Genomic DNA, 25,789 nt, shown 5'->3' with positions numbered 1-25,789 from the left:
TTTCCTAACATGATGGTGTTTGGTTTTGTTATTGTTGCAGAAGAGGTTGAAATGTGACCACAGAAATGGGCAGGAAACAGTTAACAGCAAAACCCTAGGCTGCTACAATTAGGAGTGATGTTTTAAAGCTCAAAAGGGAAGTCACCTGAAGTTAACGACTCACGCAAAATGGGAGATCATCTTTTATTCAGCACTCTACATGCCAGTTATTTTGCAGAAATCACCACGGTGGATAAGGAATCTGCTTAAGTTTTAGATCTTGGAAAATAGCAAAATAAAAGCATTACAAGCTTAAAAATTCTGTTGACAAAGGCCCTTAACTGAAATTAAAGCAATTTCAAACCAAAGGGCAATGAAATGTCTACAATTCATATTACAACTCTGATACAAGCACGAAGTGATGATTCAACTCAGATATTGGGTCTGGACAAGTGTAGAACCCAGTAGACTGATGCAAAATTTCTAAGCATTCCCAGTCCCTTCAGCTGTTCTTCATACAACATGGTGTCTAGCTGCTTCATCATCATGGGGTTGTACTGCTCCAAAGAAGCTTCATTGTCTTAAAATGTGGCATTGAAGTACAACACAATTGTAATGGTTAATTTTATGTGTGAACTTGACTGGGCCATGATATCCAAGTATGTGATCAAACATTATTCTGGATGTTTCTGTGAGGGTGTTTCGGGATGAGAATAACATTTAAATTGGTGGATTTTGAGTAAACAGAATGTTCTCCATAATGTGGGTGGGCCTCATCCAATAAGTGAAGGCCGGAATAGAACAACAGACTGACCCCCCTCAAGCAAGAGGGAATTCTGCCGGCAGATGGCCTTCAGATTTGAACTGCAACACCAGCTCTTCCTGGGTCGCCAGCCTGATGGCCTTCAGACTTGAACCGCAGCATCAGCTCTTCCTGGATTTCCAGCCTGCCAGCCCACCCTGCAGATTTTAGACATGCCAGCCTCCACAATCACATGAGCCAATTCCTTAAAATTAATCTCTTTCTATATACATACATATCCTACTGGTTCTGTTTCTCTGGATAACCCTGACTAATACAAATATGCAGATATTTGTCCTATATGCACAGAACACCTCAGACAAACCATTCCTAATCACATCTCAGAGATACTATCCTTAGTCACAGATATAATGAAGTCAACAACAATTAACACAGATAAAAGACAAAAACCAAACGTAAACCAGGGAGAAGAAAAAAATAAAGGAAGAAAGAGAGAAAACTACATTTGCTTTTTTTAGCTATCGCATCATTTAATTCATATTTGAGCTTAAAGAAAAAAAAACTCCTTTAAAGTTTTTTAAAAAAAGACCAACCCATCTGCTTCTGGAGTATCCAGTTACCATGCTCCCTGCACCTGTCCAGAAAGCACTTTTATTCTAAGTTGAACAAACAACATGGATTTCTTTTTTGGAATACCACCTTTCGTCTGTTGCTGTAATTTCCAAATGACACGTTTTGTTTGCCATAACTACCTCCCAAGCCAAGAGATGGTCCCATTGCCCAGAATCAGAATTTAATTCCAGGTTCCGTTCCACGCAACCTGGTTAATTAAGCCTTGCTCAGTCATACATATGACATATATGACATACTATGTCCTATCCCTTACTTTGAGTGTGATATCTACATATAAATATTTCCACACTGCTGTTCATTCACTCAAGTGTATTTATTTAGTACCTGATATGTGCCAAGCACTGAACTAGCTATTGAATACAGAGTCATGAACAAGACAGATATGGCCCTACCTTCATGGATCTGATATTTTAGTAGGGAAGACATATAATCAATAAGGAAATAAATTACGATAACTGTTACAATGGAAATAAATGGAGTGCTGTAAGAGAGGTCTTCTTTAAACTGAGACTTGAAGATAAAAACAAAATAGAGAAAAGTGAGGGAAGAGCATTTTAGAAAACGGCAAGTACAAAAGCTCTTAAGTGGGGAAAACTTCGAGTATTTAGAAAATATCAGAAAATCTATGTGGTTGAATCCTGATGATTGAGGGAGAGGGTTAAAAATGAGGTAGGATACATAGGCAGAGACCAGATCATAAAGGGCTTTACAGTGAATTTATTAGGGCAAAGAATGGAGCCCTCCTGTACTTGAAAATCAGATTACCTTCTGAGAAAGTGAAACCAGGAAAGACCAAAGCACAATGCACAAAAATCACCATCCATGGAGTGGCTACAAGCAGAAGAGAAAGTGTGAGTAAGTCGCTAGGGAGTTTGAGAAATATACAATTCCAGAGTGACTACAGTATAGACATAAAAAAGAATGATTAGAATATGATTATAACTTAAGCTGAAACGTAATCAATGATATTGAACCCTGCCTAAAGAAGTAATCTGTTAACAAGTCTGTGGTATTCCTTAAAGGTACCACTCCAGCCATCATTTAACATGTACATGGCAGGACCGGGGCGGAAGCACAGCGGCTTAAAGAGAGATGTGCAGTTTCAGCACTTGGACTGTTTCCATCGCTGATCAGAAGAATGTTATGGATTAGATCTCAAAATTCATTGTGTCTAATCCCTTAGTTTTAAAGGTGACAAGAGAGGTTTAGGAGATTAGATGATCTGCCCCCAAAACATATAGCTGGGACTCCTGGGCTAAACTGTTTCTACTGTGATAACTCCCAACCTCATGTTGGGAGTACGTATTCATTGTACCACGCCATTTTATATAAGGGACTTGAGCATCCATGGATTTTGGTATCCATGGGTGTTCCTGGAATGAATCCCTGCTGGAGGGACAACTGTAGTTGCTCACACTCTTAATCTTCATGTAGCCATTGAAACTTCATATTCTTATTCTATGCAATGATAGGTAAATTTTAAAATGAAATTATGTTTCCTAAGAAATAAGAGATATTTGGCCTTCTATAAACCTTTTTCTTTTTATTACAAGCAATAGGTAGTTAACTCCAGCCTATACGGCAACCAAAATGATCCTTTTATAATGAAAGTCATAATGTGCCTCTCTGCTTAAAACCCTGAAGTGACTCCCATCCCATCAAGAGTAAAAGCCAAGTTCCTCCAATAGCCTACAAACTCTGCACCTCTGTGCTCACTCTACTCCGGCCACACTGTCTTCCTTGCTGTTACTCAATACATCAAGTACTTTCCTGCCTTAGGACCTTTGCACTGACGTTTCCTCTGCCTGGAACTCTTCCCTCCCAAACAAGCTGAATGACTGATGCCTTCATCTCCTTCAAGTCTTTGTTCAAATGTCATCTTCTCAATGAGACCTGCCCTGACCATTCTATTTAAAACTACTACATCCATCCCTCTGCACTTCCAATGCCCTTTACCTTGCTTCGCTTCTTTTTCTATGGGATTTATCACCTTCTAATATACTACATCATTTATTTATTTATTATGTTTATTGCTCATTGTCTGTCTCCGTCCACCAAAATGTTAGCTCCATGAAGGCAGGAATCTTGGTGTATTTTTTCACTATTATATCCCTATACTGCCACTATTATAGCTGAAACAGTGCCTAACCCTCAACAAATAGTTGCAGAATGAATTAATTCATTCATTTAATTAATTGCATTTGGAAATTTGACCACTCTATGTCTACTAATAATCAAATGTCATATATAAAGTGGACAGAATCAAAGTTAAATCTTTACCCAGCTATGCTGGATCTTTCAGTGGATTCCATTCAGGAGGGCAATATACACTAAACCAATAATACATTTCTAGTCTCTGAAATTCTTCTTTGGTGCTGCCATCAATAAAATAAAAAGGAATTATTGTTTAATAATTAAAAGATGCTCGATTACTCCTTTTCAAAGAAATGTCCAAACTGGGTATCAAATCAACCCAGAATATATTGACAAGGAATACTATTTACAGTTGGCCCTCTGTATCCATGGGTTTTACATTCACGAATTCAATCAACTGAATCGAAATTTCGATCCACAACTGGCTGAATCCGTGGATATTGAGGGTCGATTGTATTCATTGTACTATGCCATTTTATATAAGGAATTTTAGCATCCGCGGATTTTGGTATCCATGGGGGTTCCTGGAACCGGTTCCCCATGGATACCGAAGAAGGACTGTATTTAGCATCAATTAAATCATCAATTATTCTTGGCTATAATCCTGACATGTTCCCTTGCATAGTATTCTGAGAAATCAGCAAAAAATGAGAATCTAAGAAGTGCATGCAGGGGCATGCACGCATGTGTGTGTGCACGTGTATGTTTGTATCATTATAAGCAGTCATGACAAAGTACCTGAAGATAAGCACATTGGCCTATTCCATGTCAGTATCACACACATCTTTCAACTGTTTTTTCTTCCCACAATCATGATGGATTTGTGCTGAAATATCCTCATTCTATTTCTAAGTCCTTTTTGTAAACAAAGACAAACATGGAAAAAGTGACTGGCTGATAATAGCACTGCAGATGGCCAGTGCGTATGGTCAAGCATTTGCACATCTCTGGGAGTGCTGTGTACATCATACACTTTTTTTTTTTTTTTTAAAGATTTTATTTATTTATTTTTTCCCTCCAAAGCCCCAGTAGATAGTTGTATGCCATAGCTGCACATCCCTCCAGCTGCTGCATGTGGGACGCGGCCTCAGCACGGCCGGAGAAGCGGCTCTTCGGCGCGCGCCCGGGACCCGAACCCAGGCCGCCAGCAGCGGAGCCCACGCACCCAACCGCTAAGCCACGGGGCCGGCCCTACATCATACATTTTTTATGCCATACATGTACCAACACCACCACCCCCACCCTGCCCTGGAGTTGTGTAACGTTCACCCCTGGGTCTGTTCAGAACCAACCGGTCTAGATTGGAACTGAAACCAGTGATCTTTTCTCTTGGAAAAAGTAATTCAAAATTACTGAGCTAATCAATCCTAGACAATTAGATATGAACTGATTTACATTAAAATAATATGCTCAAAACATTTACCAGTAACTAAAAAATAGAGAAGGTGTTAGAGACCCAACTATCTTAAAATGACTCTATATGATAGATCACAATTCCCCATCCCTGAATCCTTGTTTACTTGGCAGTAAGTTTTCTGATAAAAGGTAGAAAAATTTGACACCTACAATGATCTTATAGCACCCTCAAGTGGATAAACATTAGACTGAAAATGTTTTCCTTGAAGAGGTGTTAGTCTGTGATATGAAAAATAAAAAGAGAAGGTGGTAGAAGCTTCTCAAGCAAATCAAGCAAAAACTATTGGATGAATGAAGATGTACCAACTCTTGCCAGAAGGGCTCACAGTTTGAATTATTTTTTTAATAATGGGGATGAATTTTTGGTTGATCTAGCCATGGTTTCCATTTAGTATTCCCCATTCTTCCTTGTTATATGTAGCAAAGCTATAATCTAAATCTCTTGCACCATGTGCCTATGAATGAAACCAAGCGGCCCTATTATAGGAAAAAAAGGTTCAAGGCTATCTTTAAATGTTAATATAATAACAGATACTTTTAAAATAAAATAAATTCCATACATATATATTTACAAACTATATCCTTAAGGAGCATAGTTTCAGCTGATCCTCCAAACTGTGCGGCATGGTAGAAAGAGTACTAGATATACAGCAAGATAACATTGATTCTAAATTTAGTTTTTGAACAAATTATTAACCTCTGCATATCTATTTCTTCATTTTTATGAAACGGCAGAGTAGAAAGAGCAGAGGCTACTAGCTGGTGGCTTCTTGGTGTATTAGTCAAGAATCTTTTGGTTCTAAATCATAAATTTACTCAAACTCATTTAAGCAACAAAAAAAGTATTTTTTTTTTTTAAGAAAAAAAGAGGGAGGCAAAAAGAAATGCTGAAAAATTAAAGGCAAGAGTATTCACATACTCCTAGGGTCTTATTCAGTTCTACTCACCCTTTCCTGATACTCACATCCCATCCTTAACCCCAGACAAGGATGAAGCTTTGTTGAAATTGTTTACATCAGAGTCAAGAACCAAAAAGAATCTGTCTACAAATATTTCTTATATAGTCATAGATTATTTGTGTAAGTCCTTCCTGAATGGTAATATATAAGTTTCTGAGATCCGGATAGACTTTATCTTTTGTATACGGTGTCACTAGCAGCTGTACATGTTATTTTGAGAAATCTGGGGGATCCAAGAAAAGCTACTTTGAGATATGCTGCTTCTGCCCCTGCTTTATGTGGCTGCCTTGCTACACCTAAGTTTTTGTGTTCTTTGCTAAATAAATCAGGCATTTAATCTGTGTGTGTATATGTATGTGTGTGTGTGTGTACTTGTGCAGAGGAGACAGGAAGTCTCTTCCCACAAATCTATAGCCTAGCTGAAATGACACACTTACATAACTAAAATGTCCATAACTAAAATATCCCTACCTACCTCAATTTCACACGTGCAGTCTCTAGAATGCATCTTTTTCACATTTCTACTTCTTTAATTATATTGCTCTCTCTTGCTGGAATGCACATACTTGCCTTTTCCTCTCCTCTCTTATCCCCATCAACGCCCACTACCTCATTACCCAGGATAAAGGGATCTAAGCAGACACCTAGTAGGTGTCCATAACAATAGTACTCACCACTGTGACATATTTGTTTCTTCTTATGTCTACTCCTCTATTGGACCATGCGCCACTGAAGAATCAGGTGTTTTTTTCATCTTTATTTCTCCAGGGCCTAGAGAGTGTTTGTTAAAAGATGTACATATGTGTTTATTTAGAAATGGAATTTGACATGACAATGAAAATAGGCCCAGCATCCAGACACCAAAGGTCTGACTGTCTTGAATGCTCTGCCCTCTCTTCCCTCTCATATATTCACTTAATTATTCATGCTGCTTAATCTGGAAAAGTTATCTGGAAAAGAATTAAAAAAAAAATGTTTTTTAAGATTTTTTTAAAAGGTCAAACCAGTAAACAAAAAATTAGAGCAAGAAGTGAAAAAAAAAGTGTTTTCTTTCTACGTCCACCTTGAGAAGCCCCATATGTGGGACTGGTTTCGCCAAGATGAGAAGGAAAACTAGTCCCCTCACTTTCTCTCCTCACCCCTTCCAGTCCTACATCAAAGATCCAGTGCTCTGTCTCCTTCAAGTCAAAGGGTATCTACCCCAGCAGAAAATAAATTCAAATACACCCATAACTGTAAAATGTTATCCCCCGCTGCATAAGTGGTATTTGGGAAGTGAAGAACAAGGTTCCCTATGGCACTTAGCTACTGTGACTGCCTCTATTTAATGCCAGCACTAACCAAAGACAGAAAATCCCAGCCTGAGTTCTGATTACACCTGCTTAAAGTTCATTTTTTCTGTCACTACTGTGTATGGCAAGCATTCAATAAATGTCACTCGATGAATGCTGCTTACCCTCTAAAAGCAGCTACTTTTTCCTATGTTCATGGCCATACCACAGCAATTTTAGATGTTCAAGATCTGGGGTGGTTGAAAGCTACTCTGGTGTTGGAATTAGGAATGAAGAGGAGACAGACTCCATAGTGATGAAGGCATGTGCCACTCAAGAATGGCCTCACAAGGTGGCATTCTCAGACTACGTGCCACTGTCTGGCATCTGGTTTTCAGACACTGGGCTTCTCAGTCCCTCCAGAGATAATTAGATCCTTAAAAACAGATCAACTCTAACTAAAATCACGTTTTTTATTTACCAGAATGTTTATATAGTTCATTTTTAGTGGTCGGCTTTCCTTTTCAGTGACAGTACCCTCTTTCCCAGTAACAGCCATCCTCTACAGTTATAGCTTAACACAAATCAGTCTGTACCATTGATTAAATTTTCCTGATGTGCCCACAGTGGCTTGAAATTTATTATCTTTTAAAACTGCATTCTTCTTTCTCGCATTTTCTCAAGTCTCAATAAACTGTTTCCCTATTTGCTGGGATTTTCCACAAAAGAGTGTGGAGACATGCCCTATATTCTGGGCTGGGTCTTCTATCCAGGTAGTGAAACAGTGAAGGGCCAATTGATCTCCACAAAGACATAGCTGGAGAGGGGACAGAATAACTGCCACCATTTATTTTTATTCAAGAGGACTATACTAAGCTATACATATTTAAGTGGTGCAGGTTTTAATATATTGAACTAAAACAAAGCCACATTATCTCATAATCAGAGTAAGTTAGGCCTTCTATATGATAAAAATACTCTCTCCAGCAACTACCTGTGAAGAGCTATTGATTCCTAAGTTGGAATCCTAACTCTAGCCTCTTACCAGCTGGGTGACCCTGAGGAACTTATTGAGACTCTCTGGGCCTGTTCCCTCCTAGTGATTTACCCAGCGAGTCCTTTGAGGGAAGAACCTTGGTAACTCGTTTAGGGTTCTCATCCGTTTGGTACACTGGCACTTAGAAGCGCCTCACTAAATTGGAAGAATTATTATTTATTATGAATTATTATTTACCTTAGCTTAGAGCTCGGACCATTTCAATGTAATGATTACACTACGGAAATTTTAAAAAGCAAACTTCTCACACACACCGCTACCTCGAGACCACAGTAAGACCTTAGCTCAGGAAACGCTTAGCCCAGGAAACGCTTAGCCCAATCCTTCCGGCTTCCGTAGTCTCGCTCAATTTCGCGAGATCGAGGCTGAGCTCTGCCGCGCCGTGGCTGGGGCGGCTCCGCAACACTTCCGGCAGGCAACTCCGTAAGTGTTCGTGATGTATGTTTCCGGCGGTTTCCAGCCTGCTTCCTCAGCCTTTGGGACCGCCGGTCTGAAGTAGTGGGCACAGAACGTGGGGGCTAGCAGCCCACCGGTCGTTGGGCCCAGTAATCTCTAGCCATGGACCGGGACCTTCTGCGGCAGTCACTGAATTACCACGGGCCGTCATTGCTCTCCCTGCTCCGGAGCGAACAGCAAGACAATCCGCACTTCCGGAGCCTCCTGGGTTCGGCGGCCGAGCCTGCCCGGGGCCCGCCGCCCCAGCAGCAGTTACAGGGCAGGTAATGGGACGGCGGCGCCGCTGCGAGACGGGGGAGGGGACGCAGCTCGGGGCTCCACTGCCGCACCCGGGCGGCTGCGTCCAGAAGGAGCGGGGCCGTGGCCGTGAGCACGTGAGGACTGCGGCGCTGGTGCGGAGGGCTGGATGGAGGAGGGTCCGCTCTCGGTGTGAGGGCAATGCGGGATGCAGGCTGAACTTTTCTCTGGTATTGCCTAGCAGTGGCACGGATTCGTTAGCTAAAACCCCTGGGGCTTTCGTATCTGGAGCTGCGGGCGTCACTTTTTAAGTTTCTCCGCTCTCCACCTACAGACTGGCGACTGAAGGAATCCCTGGTTAAAACTTTGTCTCGGAGGATGTACAGCCAGGAGCTTAGAATGACCCGATTGGGCAATGAAAGCCATGAACAGAAGCTTGAAAGTACTGAAAGGTTTTGCAGATAAACCAGTTTTCATAAATTTTGTTTCTTTTTAAGAAAAGAGAAGAGAGTTGACAACAGTGAAATACAAAAATTCATTTCCAAAAAAGCGGATCTGCTTTTTGCACTTTCCTGGAAATCAGATGCACCTGCAACTTCTGACGTTAATGAAGACAACGAAGGTGAATTTAGTCTTAAAATCTTTTGATCGCGGTTTGGTTTAACAGCACTTCACATGAAACAGAGCACAAGGCTATTGTTAGTAATTTTGTTAATTATTTTTTCAGATCATTATGCAGTCATGCCACCTTTAGAGCAATTCATGGAGATCCCTAGTATGGACCGGAGAGAGTTGTTTTTTCGAGATATTGAGCGTGGTGATATAGTGATTGGAAGAATTAGTTCCATTCGGGAATTTGGGTTTTTCATGGTATTGATTTGTTTAGGCAGTGGCATCATGAGAGATATATCCCACTTAGAAATCACAGTAAGTTACTCACTTTTCAGTCGTTCAATTGCTTCTGTTTTTGGTAAAGACTCATCTCAATGCAAGAATTATGTCTTTCTGCATACAGTTATGCTTTAGCGTGCACTGCTGACATAATTTTGAGAATTAACCATTAATTGGAGAAAAATGAAGTACCTTTTCTTTTTAAAAAATTATTGGTAGTGATAGAGTTACTTACACAGTTTGCTCCTCCATTTCTGGTTTTTGGGGGTTTTTTGGTCCTTTGGTTGGCAGGGGTGGGATCCTTTTTTAAATGCTCAAAGAGGTATCACTGCATATCCTGAGACTGATTAGTATTCTGAGCTTATTTCTTCTAGCTGAACATGTTCTTAATTATGTAGTATTTTGCATTATAAACTTGCGTGTGGATAATTTAGAAACAAATTTCTGTCCTATTTGTATATTTACAATAATTAAATGTAAGTGATTTGTATGATAAGATATTTTGCCCAAGGTGAATAGTCCTCAATTTGAAATAATGTGTCACTTTAAAAGGTTTGATGATTGCTGTCTATCAAGGCAGATAAAAGGAAAGAAAAGCAGAAGATATCACAAACTGGATAATAGACAAACGGAGAATTCACATTTCATTGTCATTGGGATTTTCATACTTTCTGGACAAATTTTAGCGTTTTTTTTTAATAAGTACAGAATTTTTTGTTTCATAATCCATACTTACATTTGGTTCCTAAAACTAATTGCAAATTTCATGAGATTTTAACTTTTGAACTGACCCAGAAAACTTGTTTTATTGTGCTTGGGCACAGAAATTACTTATAAGTAAAATCTTCCTTTGAATTTAGACTTTAGGGTGCTAGTTTTTTTTTAATGTTCATGTCAACTATTAGCTGTTTTTACTAACAACTGGGATAAAAGAAGACACTTCTCACCTAAGAATGGAATATCTGGTGTTTTAAAATACTTCTCATTGCAGGCTCTTTGTCCATTAAGAGATGTGCCTTCTCACAGTAACCATGGAGATCCTTTATCATATTACCAAACTGGTGACATCATTCGAGGTGATCAGTTTCATCGTATTAATAAGAAAGTAACAGTTGTCAGATTTTTGTTTTTATTAATTTTAAAAATATAGCCCAATGAGAGTAGTGTTTGCAAAGGTTTATTTTTTATGTTAGTTTGCGTTTTCTTGTTAATCAGCATAGTTTTCTTATTTTTTTAAGCTGGAATCAAGGATATTGACAGATACCATGAAAAGCTTGCAGTATCTCTATATAGCTCATCTCTTCCACCACACCTATCTGGTATTAAATTAGGTGTAATTAGTTCTGAAGAGCTTCCTTTGTACTACAGGTAATTTATCCACTTTTCAACAAGTTAATTGCAAAACAGTTTCTTGACTAGAAAATAGCAAATTTTTACAAGTTTTGCTAACAAAGTAGAATTTTAATTTCTCTTATTTCAAAATATGCTCATTTTATTTTTATAACCCTTAAATTTCTTCAAACTTGGTAAAAGGAACCAAATCATAATATTGCCACACCTTCATGTTCAAAAATGGTATGAGTATTTAAACCCTATATGATAATGTTATTTCTTTAATAGAAATGGGACATGCTAATTATGTTAGTCATTTTTATATTTTTGTTGATTTTTTTTTTTTTTTTCCTTTAAGGAGGAGTGTTGAACTAAATAGCAATTCTTTGGAATCCTACGAAAATATCATGCAGAGTTCTTTGGGATTTGCTAATCCAGGAGTAGTTGAATTCCTTCTAGGAAAACTAGGAATAGATGAATCTAATCCACCATCTTTAATGAGAGGCCTCCAAAGGTATAGTAAATCAGTGTTGTTCTATTAAGCAGTGAGGTGAACGGTGCTGAGCTCAAAAGCTGCATAACTGAGGGATATATTTCACTCTCCTAAACTTAGTGGCAGCAATGCTCCAAAGGTTGAATGAACTAGATGATCCCATCTCCTTCTGGAATGGAGTCTCTAAGATGTGTACCATGTGACCAAGTAGAGAAAGATGCAGAAAATTTATGAGAATTTTGTGTATATGCTAAAGAAAGATACTTACTGTTTAACAATAATCATCATTTCTGAGAGTTCAAGAATTTTGTGGATAGAATACAGATTTCTTGCTTGGGATTCACTTTTCCAGTGTTGAGTTTTTATGTGTCAGGCAGAGTGAAGTATAGTTACAAAAAAAGTATTTATATGGTTTGACTTTTATTTTCTTTAATAGCAAAAATTTCTCTGAAGACGACTTTGCTTCTGCATTAAGAAAGAAACAGTCTGCATCTTGGGCTTTAAAATGGTATGAAGACTTTGTCTTTCAACAATTGCATTATATAGTCTAAAAGTCTAAAATGTTAGGGTAAGGAAGGAATTCTTATGTCATCATTAAAACCAAATTTGTTTATAGATGAATTAAAATTTTGCCTTTTTGACATTAGTTTTTTTTTCTTTTTTTTGTGAAGAAGATCAGCCCTGAGCTAACATTCGTCGCCAATCCTCCTCTTTTTGCTGAGGAAGATTGGCCCTGGGCTAACATCCATGCCCATCTTCCTCTACTTTATGTGGGACACCGCCACAGCATGGCTTGACAAATGGTGCGTCAGTGCGTGCCCAGGATCTGAACCTGCAAACCCCGGGCCGCTGAAGCGGAGCATGCGCACTTAACCACTACGCCACCGGGCCGGCCCCATAGCTTTTTTATAGCTGTGAATGGTATTATGTTGTAAACTTAACAGACTTAAGTTTTAGTCAACATTTTCAGTTTTTTCGAAAGGAATTAGTGTATTGATACCTGAATTTCATAAATATTTGTTGTGAAATTATCCAGAAGCAGAATGCTTCTTCGGTATATTGAGGATATTGAAGACTAAATATTAGCCAAATTTGATTTGCTTTAAAAATTTATCCATGCTAAAATTTTGTTTGGATATTCTGTGAAATATTTGTGATACTTTCCAAATGTCTTTAGTGTGAAGATTGGAGTTGATTATTTTAAGGTTGGACGCCACGTGGACGCTATGAATGAATACAATAAGGCTCTGGAAATAGACAAACAAAATGTGGAAGCTTTGGTAGCTCGTGGAGCGTTGTAAGTAGATCATGGGTTTTAAGGAATATTTACAAGGTAAATATGATCAAGATTTATGAATAGCTCACAAGATAAATTCCTCTCATTTTGTTTTTTATCTCCAGATATGCAACAAAAGGAAGTCTGAACAAAGCTATAGAAGATTTCGAGCTTGCACTGGAAAACTGTCCAACTCACAGGAATGCAAGGAAATACCTCTGCCAGACACTTGTAGAAAGAGGAGGGCAGTAAGTGCCAGTTTTTGTTTAATAGTAGAGATTTAATATTCAACTATTATAAAATCTTGAACTTAACATGAGGAAATAGTGTCTTTCACTCACTCAATACAGAACACTCTTAGTTTCAATTTTGGTGAAAATCTGGTTTAAATATCGTCCCCTTTAAATTTTGTAACGCTTTTTTCCTTCCTTACTACTGAGGTTTTTTTATGATTGGAGATATTTTAGTGTCTCAAGTTCATTGTTCTGTTCTCAGTACATAGAAATATAAGTGTAAAGGTACAAGAAATTAGGTAAGTATTCTTTTCCTGGACGTACAGTAGAAGTTTTTGTTTTAATAGAGAGGAATTTAATTTCTAATTCATTTCATCATTCTACTAGTATAATGCCAGAAATATGAATTGAGAGCTCTATAGTGAATTGTGAATAAGATTTCACTCTTACACTCAGCTTATTGCTCTGCTCTGTCCAGTAGCATCCACAAACTCAGATTAAATGGGAGAGCAAATCAGTAAGAACAAACCCTATAACTTATGTTACTGTCCTGAGGTGCTGGCATAATACCTGGCGTAGTAGCTGTATCATTAATATTTAGTGACTAACAAACTAGTGTAATTTATAAAATATTTTGAAGAAACATAATACTTTAAATATAAACAATTTGGCAATAGCTTGAGTTAATTATTAAAAATCAGTTTATAATTAATAGCATCTTTTTGCTATTAATTTTTTTTAAATAGAATTTCTCTGTTCTGTTTCATAAATTTGCCTGATCATTCCAGTTCGTATGATCATTACAGAATTCCACATTAAAGAGATTTTGCAATATTTGTCTTTAACTCATATGAACTTCTACTTGTACCCAAGTGATTGGAGCAGATTTTTGCTTTCTCACTAGGTAGATAGCTGGTACCTATTTAGATGTGGTTGTCTTATTACTCATGTGTTGGTGTCTTTTAGCTGCGTAAATAGCAATACCATCTATCCAGTTATCTAAGCTAGAAATGTCGATTGTCTTTGACTGATCCCTCACTCCCCACATCCAGTCTGACACAAAAATGATCCCATTGAAGCCGATGGTTTTAATTTGTTTTACAGTAATTACTTTTTCCTACTTTGTAAAAACTGAAAATATTTTGCAAAATCCTTTCACTGCTCTATATCAACACTTTCTAATTGTGATTTTTCACAGCATAGATTTGTGAGCATCATCTAATAATTACCCTATCTACAGGCTGGTTGTGATATACATGTACGTGTTGGTATTTCCAACTTTAAAGGTGAATTTTCTGGGAAAATTTTTCTGTAGAAAGGAAAATTCTTCATAAACTACTAGGAAAAGCCAGCCTGTGTAATTCTGTGCTAAAGCTCAAGATCATACTAAGTTTACAGAGGACCATCAGTTGATCACGTGTTTTCATGTATTGTACTAAAATGCCAATGCTGGCCCTGTAGTATAGCTTTGGTTACCAGTAATGGATTCCTTTTTGTTTGTTTGGTTTTTGTTTTTAATTGAGATATCATTGACATATAACATTAGTTTCAGGTGTCCAACATAATGATTTGATATGTATATATTGCAATGTGATCACCACCGTAAGTCTGGTTAACATGCACCATTATACAGTTACAAATTTTTTTTGCTTGTATGTGATGAGAACTTTTAAGATCTACTTTCTTAGCAACTCTCAGATATTTAACACAGTATTATTAAATATAGTCACCACGCTCTACATTACATCCCTGTGGCTTCCTTATCTTAGAACTGGAAGTTTGTGCCTTTTGACCACCTTCACCTATTTTGCCCACTCCCCCACCCCCGCTTCTGGCAACCACCGACCTGTTCTCTATATCTTTGAGTTCGGTTTTATTGTTTGGTTTTATGTGGTCTTTTTACCAAAGACCTGATTTAGGTAATATTCAATCTGGAAAATAATTTGCTAAACATGACTTTTCCCCAGTAAGTTCTCTCATGTAAGTCTCTGACCTGTATGCAATACTTTAGGACTTTTTATTTTTTACAAAAAAGCTAAATCTTCCTTTCAAATTTAGGTTAGAAGAAGAAGAAAAGTTTTTAAATGCTGAAAGTTACTATAAGAAAGCTTTGGCTTTGGATGAAACTTTCAAAGATGCAGAGGATGCTTTGCAGAAGCTTCATAAATATATGCAGGTGATTCTTTATTTCCTCTTAGAAATTTAGTGATATTTGAAAATAATGCCAAAACTTAACTTTCTTCTAGGGAAAACTATTCTAGATTACTTAGTTAAGACATTATAAAAAGTTTCTTTTTAGATACAGCTTTTCCTAATTGGGTTTGACATTGGTTCATAGTGCCTCTTCTTTTTTATTTGTTAGTACTCAAAAGTAAAAATAGCCTTATGAGAAACATTCCTGTTGCCTAAATTTGGTATTTGGTTTTGAGAACTGTCCTTGTAGTGAGCTTTCCTGGTGGTTACAAAATGCAGTGTTATTACTGTAATTGAGCTAATTATAAAACCCTTTTTGAGAAATATTTTTAACTGTCTTTTCCTGTAATACTGATGATGATGTTTTCTCATGCATTTTCTTCTGAATTGGACCATTGCTGCTGTGTCTGTGACATCTGGTGCTGCTCATCCCCATCCTCAAACTGGAAAATGATTTCCTATGTAATCATGCATCCAACTGGCCTGTGCCTTTTTAAAATGGTTTGTATTTGAACATGGTGATTCCCCCCTCAATTCACCTTAATGGAATTTCTTTATTTGAATCTTATTTATAAAATTTGTGTCCTATAAATTTTTCAATTTTTTTTTTAATAATTTTTCACGTATTTCATTTTTTCCTTTTCTTGCACTCTGGGTCATGGGTACCAATGCAATGGCCTCCCCTCTCTTCATGGAATACCAACTGCAATATGGTCCTCAATACTGTTCTGGCTATTCAATGATTAATGCCAAACACCTGTATGATTAATTTTTATATGTTAAAAATACTTGATTAATGCTGGATATATGGTGATTTGGGTATACCACATCTGGTTTCTGGTTGGGGGGTGGTCTTTGAAAACTGGGTTTTACATATTCTGCTATTTTTAACGTGTGGTTTTTTCTGATATCTGGGTTCAAAAAGAAATCTTTGGAATTAAGAGAAAAACAAGCTGAAAAGGAAGAAAAGCAGAAAACAAAGAAAATAGAAACAAGTGCAGAAAAGTTGCGTAAGCTCTTAAAAGAGGAGAAAAGGTAAACTATAATATTCAGTATTTTTTTAACTTAAAACAACTACTGAGTTGAACCAAAGTGCCATTTGGAGGTAAAGTAAGTAAAAAAAAGTATTCTAAGTCATAATCAGTGATTCTTGGCAAGTATGTGTACACAAATTTTTCTATAAAAGAGATTAAGGGAAGTGTAATCTAAGTCTAGAATTCTACAAAAAAAAAAAACCTTAGAATTAAAACGTGTGTTATTTTAGTTATCCATATTTTAGGGAGAAATGTTGTAGAAGTAGAGCGGTGATTCTCAACTGGGGGCCAGGGGATATTTTTAGTTGCCATACCTGGTGAAGTGCTACTGGCATCTTAGTGGATAGAGGTCCAGGATGCTGCTAAGCATCCTACAGTGAGGTTGTAAGGCACACCACCCCTCCACCCCACCCCTGCCACCACCCTACCCCTTCCAGCAAAGAACTATTTGGCTGAAAACATCAATAGTGCTGAGGTGGAGAAACTATGTACTAGAGGTAGCCAGATATAAAACTTTAGTTCTCTCCTTCATGTGTTCAGATGGTCTTAAATTTTTAAGGTAATATTGGAAATGTCACTGTGTCTTTCAGAAATGATGGATTTGCTTATAGTGAAACTGTGTACACAAGTATTTTTTCCCAAAAGTCATGCCTGATGGTAAAATTGGATCTTGTAGTAACTAAGATTATTGTAATAACTGCTTTTATGAAATCTTTAAAGAGAACAAAATAGAACTAAAGTCTTTATGGATAATTAAGAAACATTTTGTACTTAACATATCTGATGAGTTAACTACATTTTTTTAGGCTGAAGAAGAAAAGAAGAAAATCAACTTCTTCTTCAAGTATTTCTTCTGCTGATGAATCAGTTTCTTCTTCATCATCCTCTTCCTCTTCTGGTCACAAAAGGCATAAGAAACATAAGAGGAACCGTTCAGAGTCTTCTCGAAGTTCCAAAAGGCATTCAGCTAAGGCATCATCAAATCAGATAGATCAGAATAGGAAAGATGAGTGCTTCCCAGTTCCAACCAATACTTCAGCATCTTTCCTTAACCAAAAACAAGAAGTGGAAAAACTACTGGAAAAGCAGGATAGGTTACCATATCAAAAGAAACAGGTAAAAGAGAAAGATAGATGCCCTCTCTCTTCATCTTCAGTTGAAATTCCGGATGATTTTGGAGGTAGGTCTGAAGATCCAAGAGATTTTTATAATAGCTGTAAAACTCAGGCAGGTAGTAGCAAAACAGAAAAGCCATATAAATCAGACAGACATTTTTCCAGTAGAAGAGATACCTCAGATTCCTTCTCTGGGAATTCAGAGGACAAGATAAAAGTTCATGGTTATAGAAGATTTGAAAAAGATACAGAGGGAAGAAAAGAGCACTACAGAAGGTGGGAGCCAGGTTCCGTGAGGTATTCCACTTCACCAGCAAGCTCAGACTACTCTTGGAAGTCAGTTGAAAAATACAAAAAGTATACTTACTCTGGATCACGTGATTTCAGTAGACATGAGCAAAGATATCAATTAAATAAAAATCAAGGAGAATATGAAAGAGAGGATAATTACGAGGAGGATATTAAAACAGAGGTTCCAGAAGAAGATGGACTAAATATCAAAGAGCAGTCAGAAAGTGGAGTTAAAAAAAATTTACCTCAAAATTTACTCAATATATTTAATCAGATAGCTGCATTTGAGAAAGAAAAGGGAAGTAAGCCAAAAAATTAATATGCCAAGGGAATCAGCACCATTATGCTAAAGGCTGTTAATGAAATTTTTGGGTCTTTTAGTCATAATAGTGCAGCACAGAAATCTCTGCTCCTAAAGTTACTTTATTTGTAGAGATTGCAGAAAGCAAATGCTTTTTAGCTATTCTCAAAGTATATTTGTTTCAGTTGTAGGTCCCCTTTTCACAGCCTGATTTTTAGGCTTTTCATGTGTATGTTTATGTACAGTATTTCTACTCTGATGATTTAAACTTCTTCACCTAAAGATAAATCTCAAAGTATTGTTTTTTCATTATATTATGGTGTATGAAAATTCCTTGGGTCCACCTTATCCTGCTCTTTGAGAGGAAATTAAATTTGTGCTATGAACACTTGAATCGTTTTCATCAAAATTATTTCATTCTTTTTTTCTGTTAAAAGCCCTTGGCTTTGGAAAAAGATATATTTAAATGTTCCTTAAGTACCATTTTATATTCATCATTTGTTTAAATATTAAATTTTTTGCATAACTTTTAAAATGGTAGGCAGATTTTCTGTCTTGTTTAATTGGCCTGATTTAATTAAAAATGGTTGGTGTACCAGCTTAGTAAGTACTTTAGAAATAAAGCCATGCAAGTTGAATAGAGGCCCATTTTGCTTTTTTCTTCTTTTTTCTCCCCCCTAACTTTATTGCTAACAGTATACCCATAAGAAATTTCTTAACTTTAAATATTGGCAAGACCTTAGAGACTTGACATTCCAGACAAGAATAGATCAAGATAGAAAAGAATCCTTTTAGCAAAAATAGCAGTGGCAAGAGAAGCACGCTATAAATCTGGTTTTCCTCTAAGGGAAAGAAAATTAGGGAGCTGTCCTAGTATTGTAAATGTCCAGTTGGGAAGGCACTGGGCATGTTTTTAAATAGCCTAAAGCTGGCCTGCATTTTTGCTTTTCTTCTTTAACACCTCCTCTCCCCTGATGCTTCCCCGATGACTCCTTTCTCAGGGTCTGAATAAATGAGTAGGCCGACAGAGCCTGGTTTCACTCAGAATAAATCCCAGCAACTAGAGCTGAAGAAGGAAGGGACTTGGATAGTAAAGATCCTCCCCAAATTATTGAAAACAGTATATATTTAGAGAGACAGAGGAGTCATAGGTGTTTAGTTTATAACAGTCTTTAGAATCTCCAATTTAAGAGTCTAGACAGTGTAAATGACAATGGGCCTTTAATACGATCACTCATGATGATGCTGGATGAGTGTGTTAGCGGGTAGGTGCGTATCTATCTACAGAGGTCTAAGTGAGAGAATAACAGAGGAAGAAAACAGTTTTAGTCCTTGTTCTGTCTCGCAGTTCTTGCCAACAGTAAAATACCAAAACTTGAAGTATAACTAACTATGTCTATGACCTTCAGACTTCAGTGATGAGAGCCTAATGAAAAAGCTAAAATTTGTTTTGCAGTGAAACAGAAACTGGTCAAAAACCATAAGTAATAGCAGTAGAAATAGGTCAATCACTCAGGCATTAGTTTTTGCACCAAGAACCTTACCTGAAAAGAGTCCCCAGTTCTTTCTATGTATTAACAGCTCTGGTATCATCCCTACATAGTCCTACATAGTGGTGTTTTTAAAGAGTGAAAACTCGCTCTCCACATAGCCCTTCATCTTTAGGAATTCCTAGTATAGTTTGAACTCTCTCTTCACATAGCCCTTGATCTTTAGGAATTCCTAGTATAGTTTGAGAATTTTACATATACCATTTTATTTAATAAAATCTCTTTGAGCATCACTATCAACCAGCACTAATTTTCCAAAGCATCTTTCTGGCTTAGTGTTACATTCAAGCACAAAAAAATTAGGATAATACCTTACACAACAGCCTGCCTGAATTTAGGAATTCCCTCTTCCCCAGAGTTCCTTTCCTGGGACATACTAAACTTAAGCAGACTACACAAGCCACTTTCTAAGGATGTGTTCAGGAAACTCATCACAGCAAAAAAATGTTACTGGAGATTTACTTGTCAAGAATGCCTAGTGATAGCGTCAGCATTATTTTTTCTCTAAAATCATGATGTCTATAAACGTACATACCCAGGGTATGTCTTGGTTTCCATAAGTAGGTGACTTTCTAATGCAGCAGGTGGGTCTGAAGATCTCTCTCCAGATTTGGGGATAATGGGGTTGATTCCTTGTCTCACCATTTAGAATTTGGAACTGTTATACTTTAGTAGTTAAATGTAGACTTAGTTAAATGTAGTTAAATGTAGACTTATATGCTAGCCTGATAATCTAACCATTTCACAAATATTGTGCTAGGCTTTGCGTGGTGACTCAATAACAGGTGGAAGTTACTGTGCAATTCCTATATGTCAGGTCCTGTGCGTTTCATATATATTATCTGATTATTTCAATAAATTTGTGATGTAGGTAACTTAGTGTCTATATTACGAATGAGGAAAAAAAGCATAGAGAAGTAACTTTCCCAAGATTACAGAGCTAGTAAGACACAATCCCTGTCTTCATAGAACACAGTATTTAATATTATTTCGAGTTCCAAGTAATTTACAGAGTAATACAGGGTGAAGTGTTTGTTAGAACTTTGGTGAACATACAAAGTGACCATAAGATTAATCAGTTTTTAGAGCTTAAATAAATCTCATGCATTAGAACAATGTTTTACCAAAAAATTATATTACCCAGCTTTCTTACCCATCTTATTCATTGGACTTGGCTATGCCTTTTGCTGCTATTTCTAAAAATAATAATAATAAAATATTCAAATAATGATCAGGAGAAACAGGTTTACTACCCCTACTGCCTTTCAGAAGGAACTGCAAATGACAGTTCTAAACAGTGACAGTTGTCATAAATTTTTTCCAAGGTTTGGAGACGACAATACTCATTTAAGTACATAGATTCTAATACATTTACTTGAAAACCAGTTTTATCACATTATAATCGTACTCCACACTCTATTCCACGAGTTCAAGTGTTGGGCACATGTTATAATAAAGTATTAACTGAAATAACATGCTAAATCTGGTAGTCTACCTCCACTGTAAAATTTATGGAATTCCTATTGCAAATCAAATCACACCTAGCTTTCTTTAAATTGTTATTATTAAATCAAGAAAATCTTGAAAACAAACACATTCTTACTCTTTATGCTTGTTTATGCTTATGGTTGTGTGTCTTGAGAGCAAAATCTTTAATCTCTGTGACTTCTTTCAAGATCAGAGTGAAGTAATTCCTAGAAAGTTAAGCTGTATTTTCATTGATATACAGTGTTTCTCTCCTATCAGTTGTTTTCTTGGTGGGGAAGTAGGTAATGCTATTTTTTGGTTATAAATTTTAAAATTATACCAAAAGAAGAAACTAATAGGTTTCTCCCCCCAAAGTCTGGGAAATATGTTTCTTTGAATAAAGAAAATTTCAGGATCTTCTAGGGTAAATGAGAATTTCAGTAGTGTTATAAACTCTTTATAGTACAATGAAACTTGAGAAATTTCTTCTTGAAAGATGCTGTTATTTTGGAAATGAATGTAGTTTCATGGCTAGCATGAAATAATGAAGCAAACTATTTTTCAATATAACAGCCATCAAATAACAGTGAAAAACAACATTTTCCCTGTGCTTGTGTAACATGTAGCCTTGTTAAGAATCTGGTATTACTGCTTTCCTTCTACGTGAAGAAAATAGTAGGAAAAACACTAAGAAAATTAAACCTTTTTTTAGCAAAGGACCCAAATTGCTTGACTTTTTTTTTAAAACAGCTTTTACATTTTCCACTGGATAAAACTTTTGTCTGGTCATTTCATATTTCTAACACAATTTCAGCCTCTATATTAATCATTATACAGTACCCAAAAGCACAGAGTGGGATTTACTATTTTAAAAGTGTGAGAATTTTGTTTTTGTGTTTACAACTTGTTCAAAAGAGAGATTAAAATGTTTACTTGCTGCTCTTTTTGCTTTTACCATTACTGGAGCTACTGCTAGCACTAGTTGGCCTAGAAGTACTGCCAGTTAGTGAAGGGGCAGCTGGGAAGTTCAGCTCTAATACTTTAATTGAAGCCTGAGAAGCAGAACTACTTGTACTCCTAGATGACCTAGAAGAAAAAACAGAATTATTGTAAATTTAATTAAAAATTTATATTTTAGTAGAGACCCCCCTCAATAGTAAAAGATACCATACTCCCACAAGTAATTAAAGAGATCAAAAAGTACATACTATTCATAGTGCTAATAATAAATTTTAAAAGCATGATCATTAATTAATTATCAAGAAATTAGTTTATAAAAAGGAAAAAGTAAAGAACAGAGTTTGAAGCCAGTAGAAAAATAGTCCAACAAATGTTTCTTTTTTTTTTTTTTTATTTTTGCCCCCAAAGCCCCAGTAGACAGTTGCATGTCATAGCTGCACATCCCTCCAGCTGCCGCACGTGGGATGCGGCCCCAGCATGGCCGGAGAAGCGGTGCGTCGGTGCGCACCCAGGATCCGAACCCGGGCCGCCAGCAGCAGAGCGCACGCACCCAACTGCTAAGCCACAGGGCCAGCCCACAAATATGTTTCTATATGAGAAAAATGTTTTCAACTATAATCAATTTAGAGATGGAATCATTAAGCATAAAAGGTAACAAAAAGAAGGGCATGGGAATTTGGGTGCTGGCAAGAGTGACTAAAATGATAGGTTATGTAATTTAAGCCAAAGAGAAGAAAGAAAGTGAGAGGCCTATTGACAGGATAAAGTGGTAGGGTCATTTGAAAAGCATAACTAGCCATACAGTTCTAAAATGCTGTTTTAAAAATACATATATTTATCAGAGTACAGGGATGTACATGGCTTCTCAACATGTTTACATAAAATCAGTTTTGGTTTTTTGTGAGGAAGAGTAACCCTGAGCTAACATCTGTTGACAATCCTCCTCTTTTTGCTGAGGAAGATTGGCCCTGAGCTAACATCTGTGCCCATCTTCCACTACTTTATATGGGACGCCGCCACAGCATGGCTTGACAAGTGGTGTGTCGGTGCACGCCTGGGATCTGAACCTCCAAACCCCGGGCCGCCGTAGTGGAGCGCGCGCACTTAACTGCTACACCACCTGGCTGGCCCCAGTTTTCTTTTTTTTTCTTCATTTAACCACTATCTTTTAGGACATCCCTCTTTCTCTGAAATCTCTACATGGACTAATGAAAAGTGAGTGGCTGCTGAATGAATGATCTATCTGATGATAGAATTCTGGATAAAACTAAACTGCAGAGTAAGGAAAAATTTCCTTTTAGTAAAAGAAAGCAGCATAAATAAAATCCTGACTACTTAAAATTCTACAACTTGGGCCGGCCCCGTGGCTTAGTGGTTAAGTGAGCGCGCTCCACTGCCGGCGACCCGGGTTCGGATCCCGGGCTCGCACTGACGCGCTGCTTCTCTGGCCATGCTGAGGCCGCGTCCCACATGCAGCAACTGGAAGGATGTGCAGCTATGACACGCAACTATCTACTGGGGCTTTGGGGGGAAAAAATAAATAAATAAAATCTTTAAAATTCTACAACTTGGTTTTAATCATAATCATATTTCATATGTCTATACATGTAAGTTGGTTTAAAAAAGTCTCCCCCTTATATGGTTTAAAAAATTCCCCCACTCAGGGTTGACCATGCTAGATGTAACCTCCAAAATCTCACCCTGCTTTATCCTACTGAAATAGCTGGTAGTCACAAAGCACTCTATGCCCTAATAGAAATGATGACACCAGACAGAAGTTGGAGGGGAAGAGTCTTGCTCTGCTGGTTGTTTTCTGCATGTGTGGCTGACATAGGAAGGTAGGTAAGGGTGAGGAGAGCACTGGCAGATCAACAGCTGTGGCGATGAGGAAGTGGCTGGGTTCACTTAGGACAGAAACTGAGTTGAGATGGTTTTTTTAACCTTCCACTTACCTTGCTGATAACAGTGAAGTCTGTGAAGGAGATCTAGAACTCTGACGACCACCTTTAGTACTTGCTGTAGGCAGTTCTAAACCATTCTGGAAGAATATTCAATAGCGATCATTAGTACCACTGCATTTTAGAAGGAGACTATTTTTAATTAGATTTCACTTTATGATGAATAAGAAATAAATTTCTTACTTTCATGAAGTGTTTAAGAAATATTTATGTTTAACTAGAAGGTACTCTTATTACCTGTTGAAAGTATGTTTGAAGGATACTACGGATCTCAGCATTTTGTTCTGTGACATCAACTAACATTTCATCAATGATCTTGTGAAACTGTTTCATTTCACGAAGTTTAATGTCTTGTTCCTCTAGTGTTTCATCCTTTGTGTCTTTCAAAAGACGAATTTCCTTGGTGAGTTTTGCACACTGTTGGTCAATGGTAGTCAATTATTATTTAAACCTATTATCCAGAACTTAATATTTTTAATGAATGAAGGAGGATTTGGGTTTACCATTTGGAACTCCAAAAAATGTAAATATGACAAGTCAGTTTTTAAAAGATACCAATACCTGTTTAGTTACTCTCTCTAATTTTGGCTTCTGCTCCTCAGTTTCTCTACTTAGTTGAAATGAGTAAGCCTGCTTCTCTGATAATTTTTCTTTGACGTTATTTGTTAAATGTTCTATAACTTCTAAAGTATTTTCCATGCTCTGCAGAAAATGAAGTATTAACATGCTTATTGATTAGAATCAAAAATAACTTATAACTTGCATATGTCAAGTATTCATTTAATTTTAACTCATTTATTTTTGTATATAATATACATTCTATTGGTAGATAGTAAGTATAATGCTTTTTTGGATCAAAATTAAAATCCATAATTTTATGGATTATGGTTTAATCCGTAAAACCAAAAGTATAACAGTTTTATGGATTAAGTTTTGTATATAATTCGATGATAAAGTATTTTTACTTGGTATTTAGGGGAAAAATAAGCAATTCAGAGACTACTGAAAGCATGCATTTTCAAAGATTCATATCCCCTGTCCTTCAACTTTATTGGCCAAAAAAAAATTCTCAATTTTTATATGGAGCCTGCTTAGCACGCACACTGTTTTCTCTTTCAGCGATGTGCTTTAGTAACTACTTTCTACTGGATTATTTCTATCCTTCAAACTTTTTTGTTTTAAGGAGCAATGTTTAAGGTGATCTTTAAGGAATTGAATGAAATGAAAGTTCATTAAATAAAGGTTAGTCGATAGATCATAATTAGCTGCTATGATTCATCAACTTATTAACAAGTAATTGTTAGGGGTCCATCCTGTGCTTGCACTGGGATTTTAACTAATTTAATACTTTGATCACTTATTTTTTTCTCATTTAAATGAGACATCTCTTACTTCTCTACAAAATTTTGTCCTATGTACAAGATAACAAGAAAGTAGAGTATTAATAATGATAGTTAACTTTTACTAAGGGCTTATTACTAAAGCCTGTAGGATTTACCTGGATATCTTCCTGTAGTGCTCTGATTTGTCTTTGTTTGTATCTGTATTTTTCATCAGCAGCTCTTTTTTGTTCTTCTAGTTGGATTTTTAGCTCATATTCATCACCTAGAATTTAGAGAATTTTTAGTTTAAATTTTTAACATGCTGTATAGAAAGCAGTCTTAAAGTCTTACATATATTAAACTTCTAACATTTTTTGTTATGAAAAGTTAATAAATTTATTATGTCTACTTGAAAAACAGTATGGGCATGTAGCCATTCTTGTTTTGT

General features: G+C 36.7%; 2 protein-coding genes and 1 long non-coding RNA gene across 5 annotated transcripts in view; 1 reads left to right on the top strand and 2 right to left on the bottom strand.

Annotated features, from left to right (window-relative positions):
• LOC131414942 (uncharacterized) overlaps positions 1 to 8,546 on the bottom strand; it is a 107,193-nt gene extending 98,647 nt beyond the window's left edge. For both annotated transcript variants that reach the window (XR_009222268.1, XR_009222267.1), the window contains exons 1-2: positions 8,410 to 8,546; positions 6,579 to 6,675 (exon numbers count right to left, since the gene is read on the bottom strand). This is a non-coding gene — a long non-coding RNA (uncharacterized LOC131414942). The remainder of the gene's footprint in view (positions 1 to 6,578; positions 6,676 to 8,409) is intronic.
• Positions 8,547 to 8,643: 97 nt separating this feature from the next.
• TTC14 (tetratricopeptide repeat domain 14) lies at positions 8,644 to 18,478 on the top strand. 2 transcript variants are annotated; one of them, XM_058556292.1, is made up of 12 exons: positions 8,644 to 8,951; positions 9,423 to 9,547; positions 9,653 to 9,852; positions 10,808 to 10,892; positions 11,055 to 11,184; positions 11,507 to 11,662; positions 12,078 to 12,149; positions 12,819 to 12,938; positions 13,043 to 13,165; positions 15,209 to 15,326; positions 16,269 to 16,378; positions 17,184 to 18,478. In XM_058556292.1, exons 1-12 carry the CDS (start codon positions 8,791 to 8,793, stop codon positions 18,100 to 18,102), a joined length of 2,319 nt encoding a protein of 772 aa, XP_058412275.1. In that variant the 5' UTR covers positions 8,644 to 8,790; the 3' UTR covers positions 18,103 to 18,478. The 2 variants fall into 2 exon arrangements, 1 of the variants encoding a protein (XP_058412275.1); XR_009222266.1 differs by lacking the exon at positions 17,184 to 18,478 and having other exon boundaries at positions 15,209 to 15,844; positions 16,269 to 16,354.
• Positions 18,479 to 21,265: 2,787 nt separating this feature from the next.
• The window catches only part of CCDC39 (coiled-coil domain containing 39), a 42,525-nt gene continuing 38,001 nt past the window's right edge, over positions 21,266 to 25,789 (bottom strand). Inside the window, exons 16-20 of the mRNA XM_058556291.1 lie at positions 25,518 to 25,624; positions 24,581 to 24,721; positions 24,257 to 24,436; positions 24,014 to 24,099; positions 21,266 to 22,187 (exon numbers count right to left, since the gene is read on the bottom strand). Of these exons, the coding sequence (XP_058412274.1) occupies positions 22,031 to 22,187; positions 24,014 to 24,099; positions 24,257 to 24,436; positions 24,581 to 24,721; positions 25,518 to 25,624 (671 nt within the window). The 3' untranslated portion in view covers positions 21,266 to 22,030. The remainder of the gene's footprint in view (positions 22,188 to 24,013; positions 24,100 to 24,256; positions 24,437 to 24,580; positions 24,722 to 25,517; positions 25,625 to 25,789) is intronic.

Source organism: Diceros bicornis, chromosome 15 (genome assembly GCF_020826845.1).
Source record: "Diceros bicornis minor isolate mBicDic1 chromosome 15, mDicBic1.mat.cur, whole genome shotgun sequence".
NCBI classification, from domain to species: Eukaryota; Metazoa; Chordata; class Mammalia; order Perissodactyla; family Rhinocerotidae; genus Diceros; species Diceros bicornis.
The sequence above is the reverse complement of the archived record's forward strand: the minus strand, read 5'-3'. Positions and strand labels throughout refer to the sequence as shown.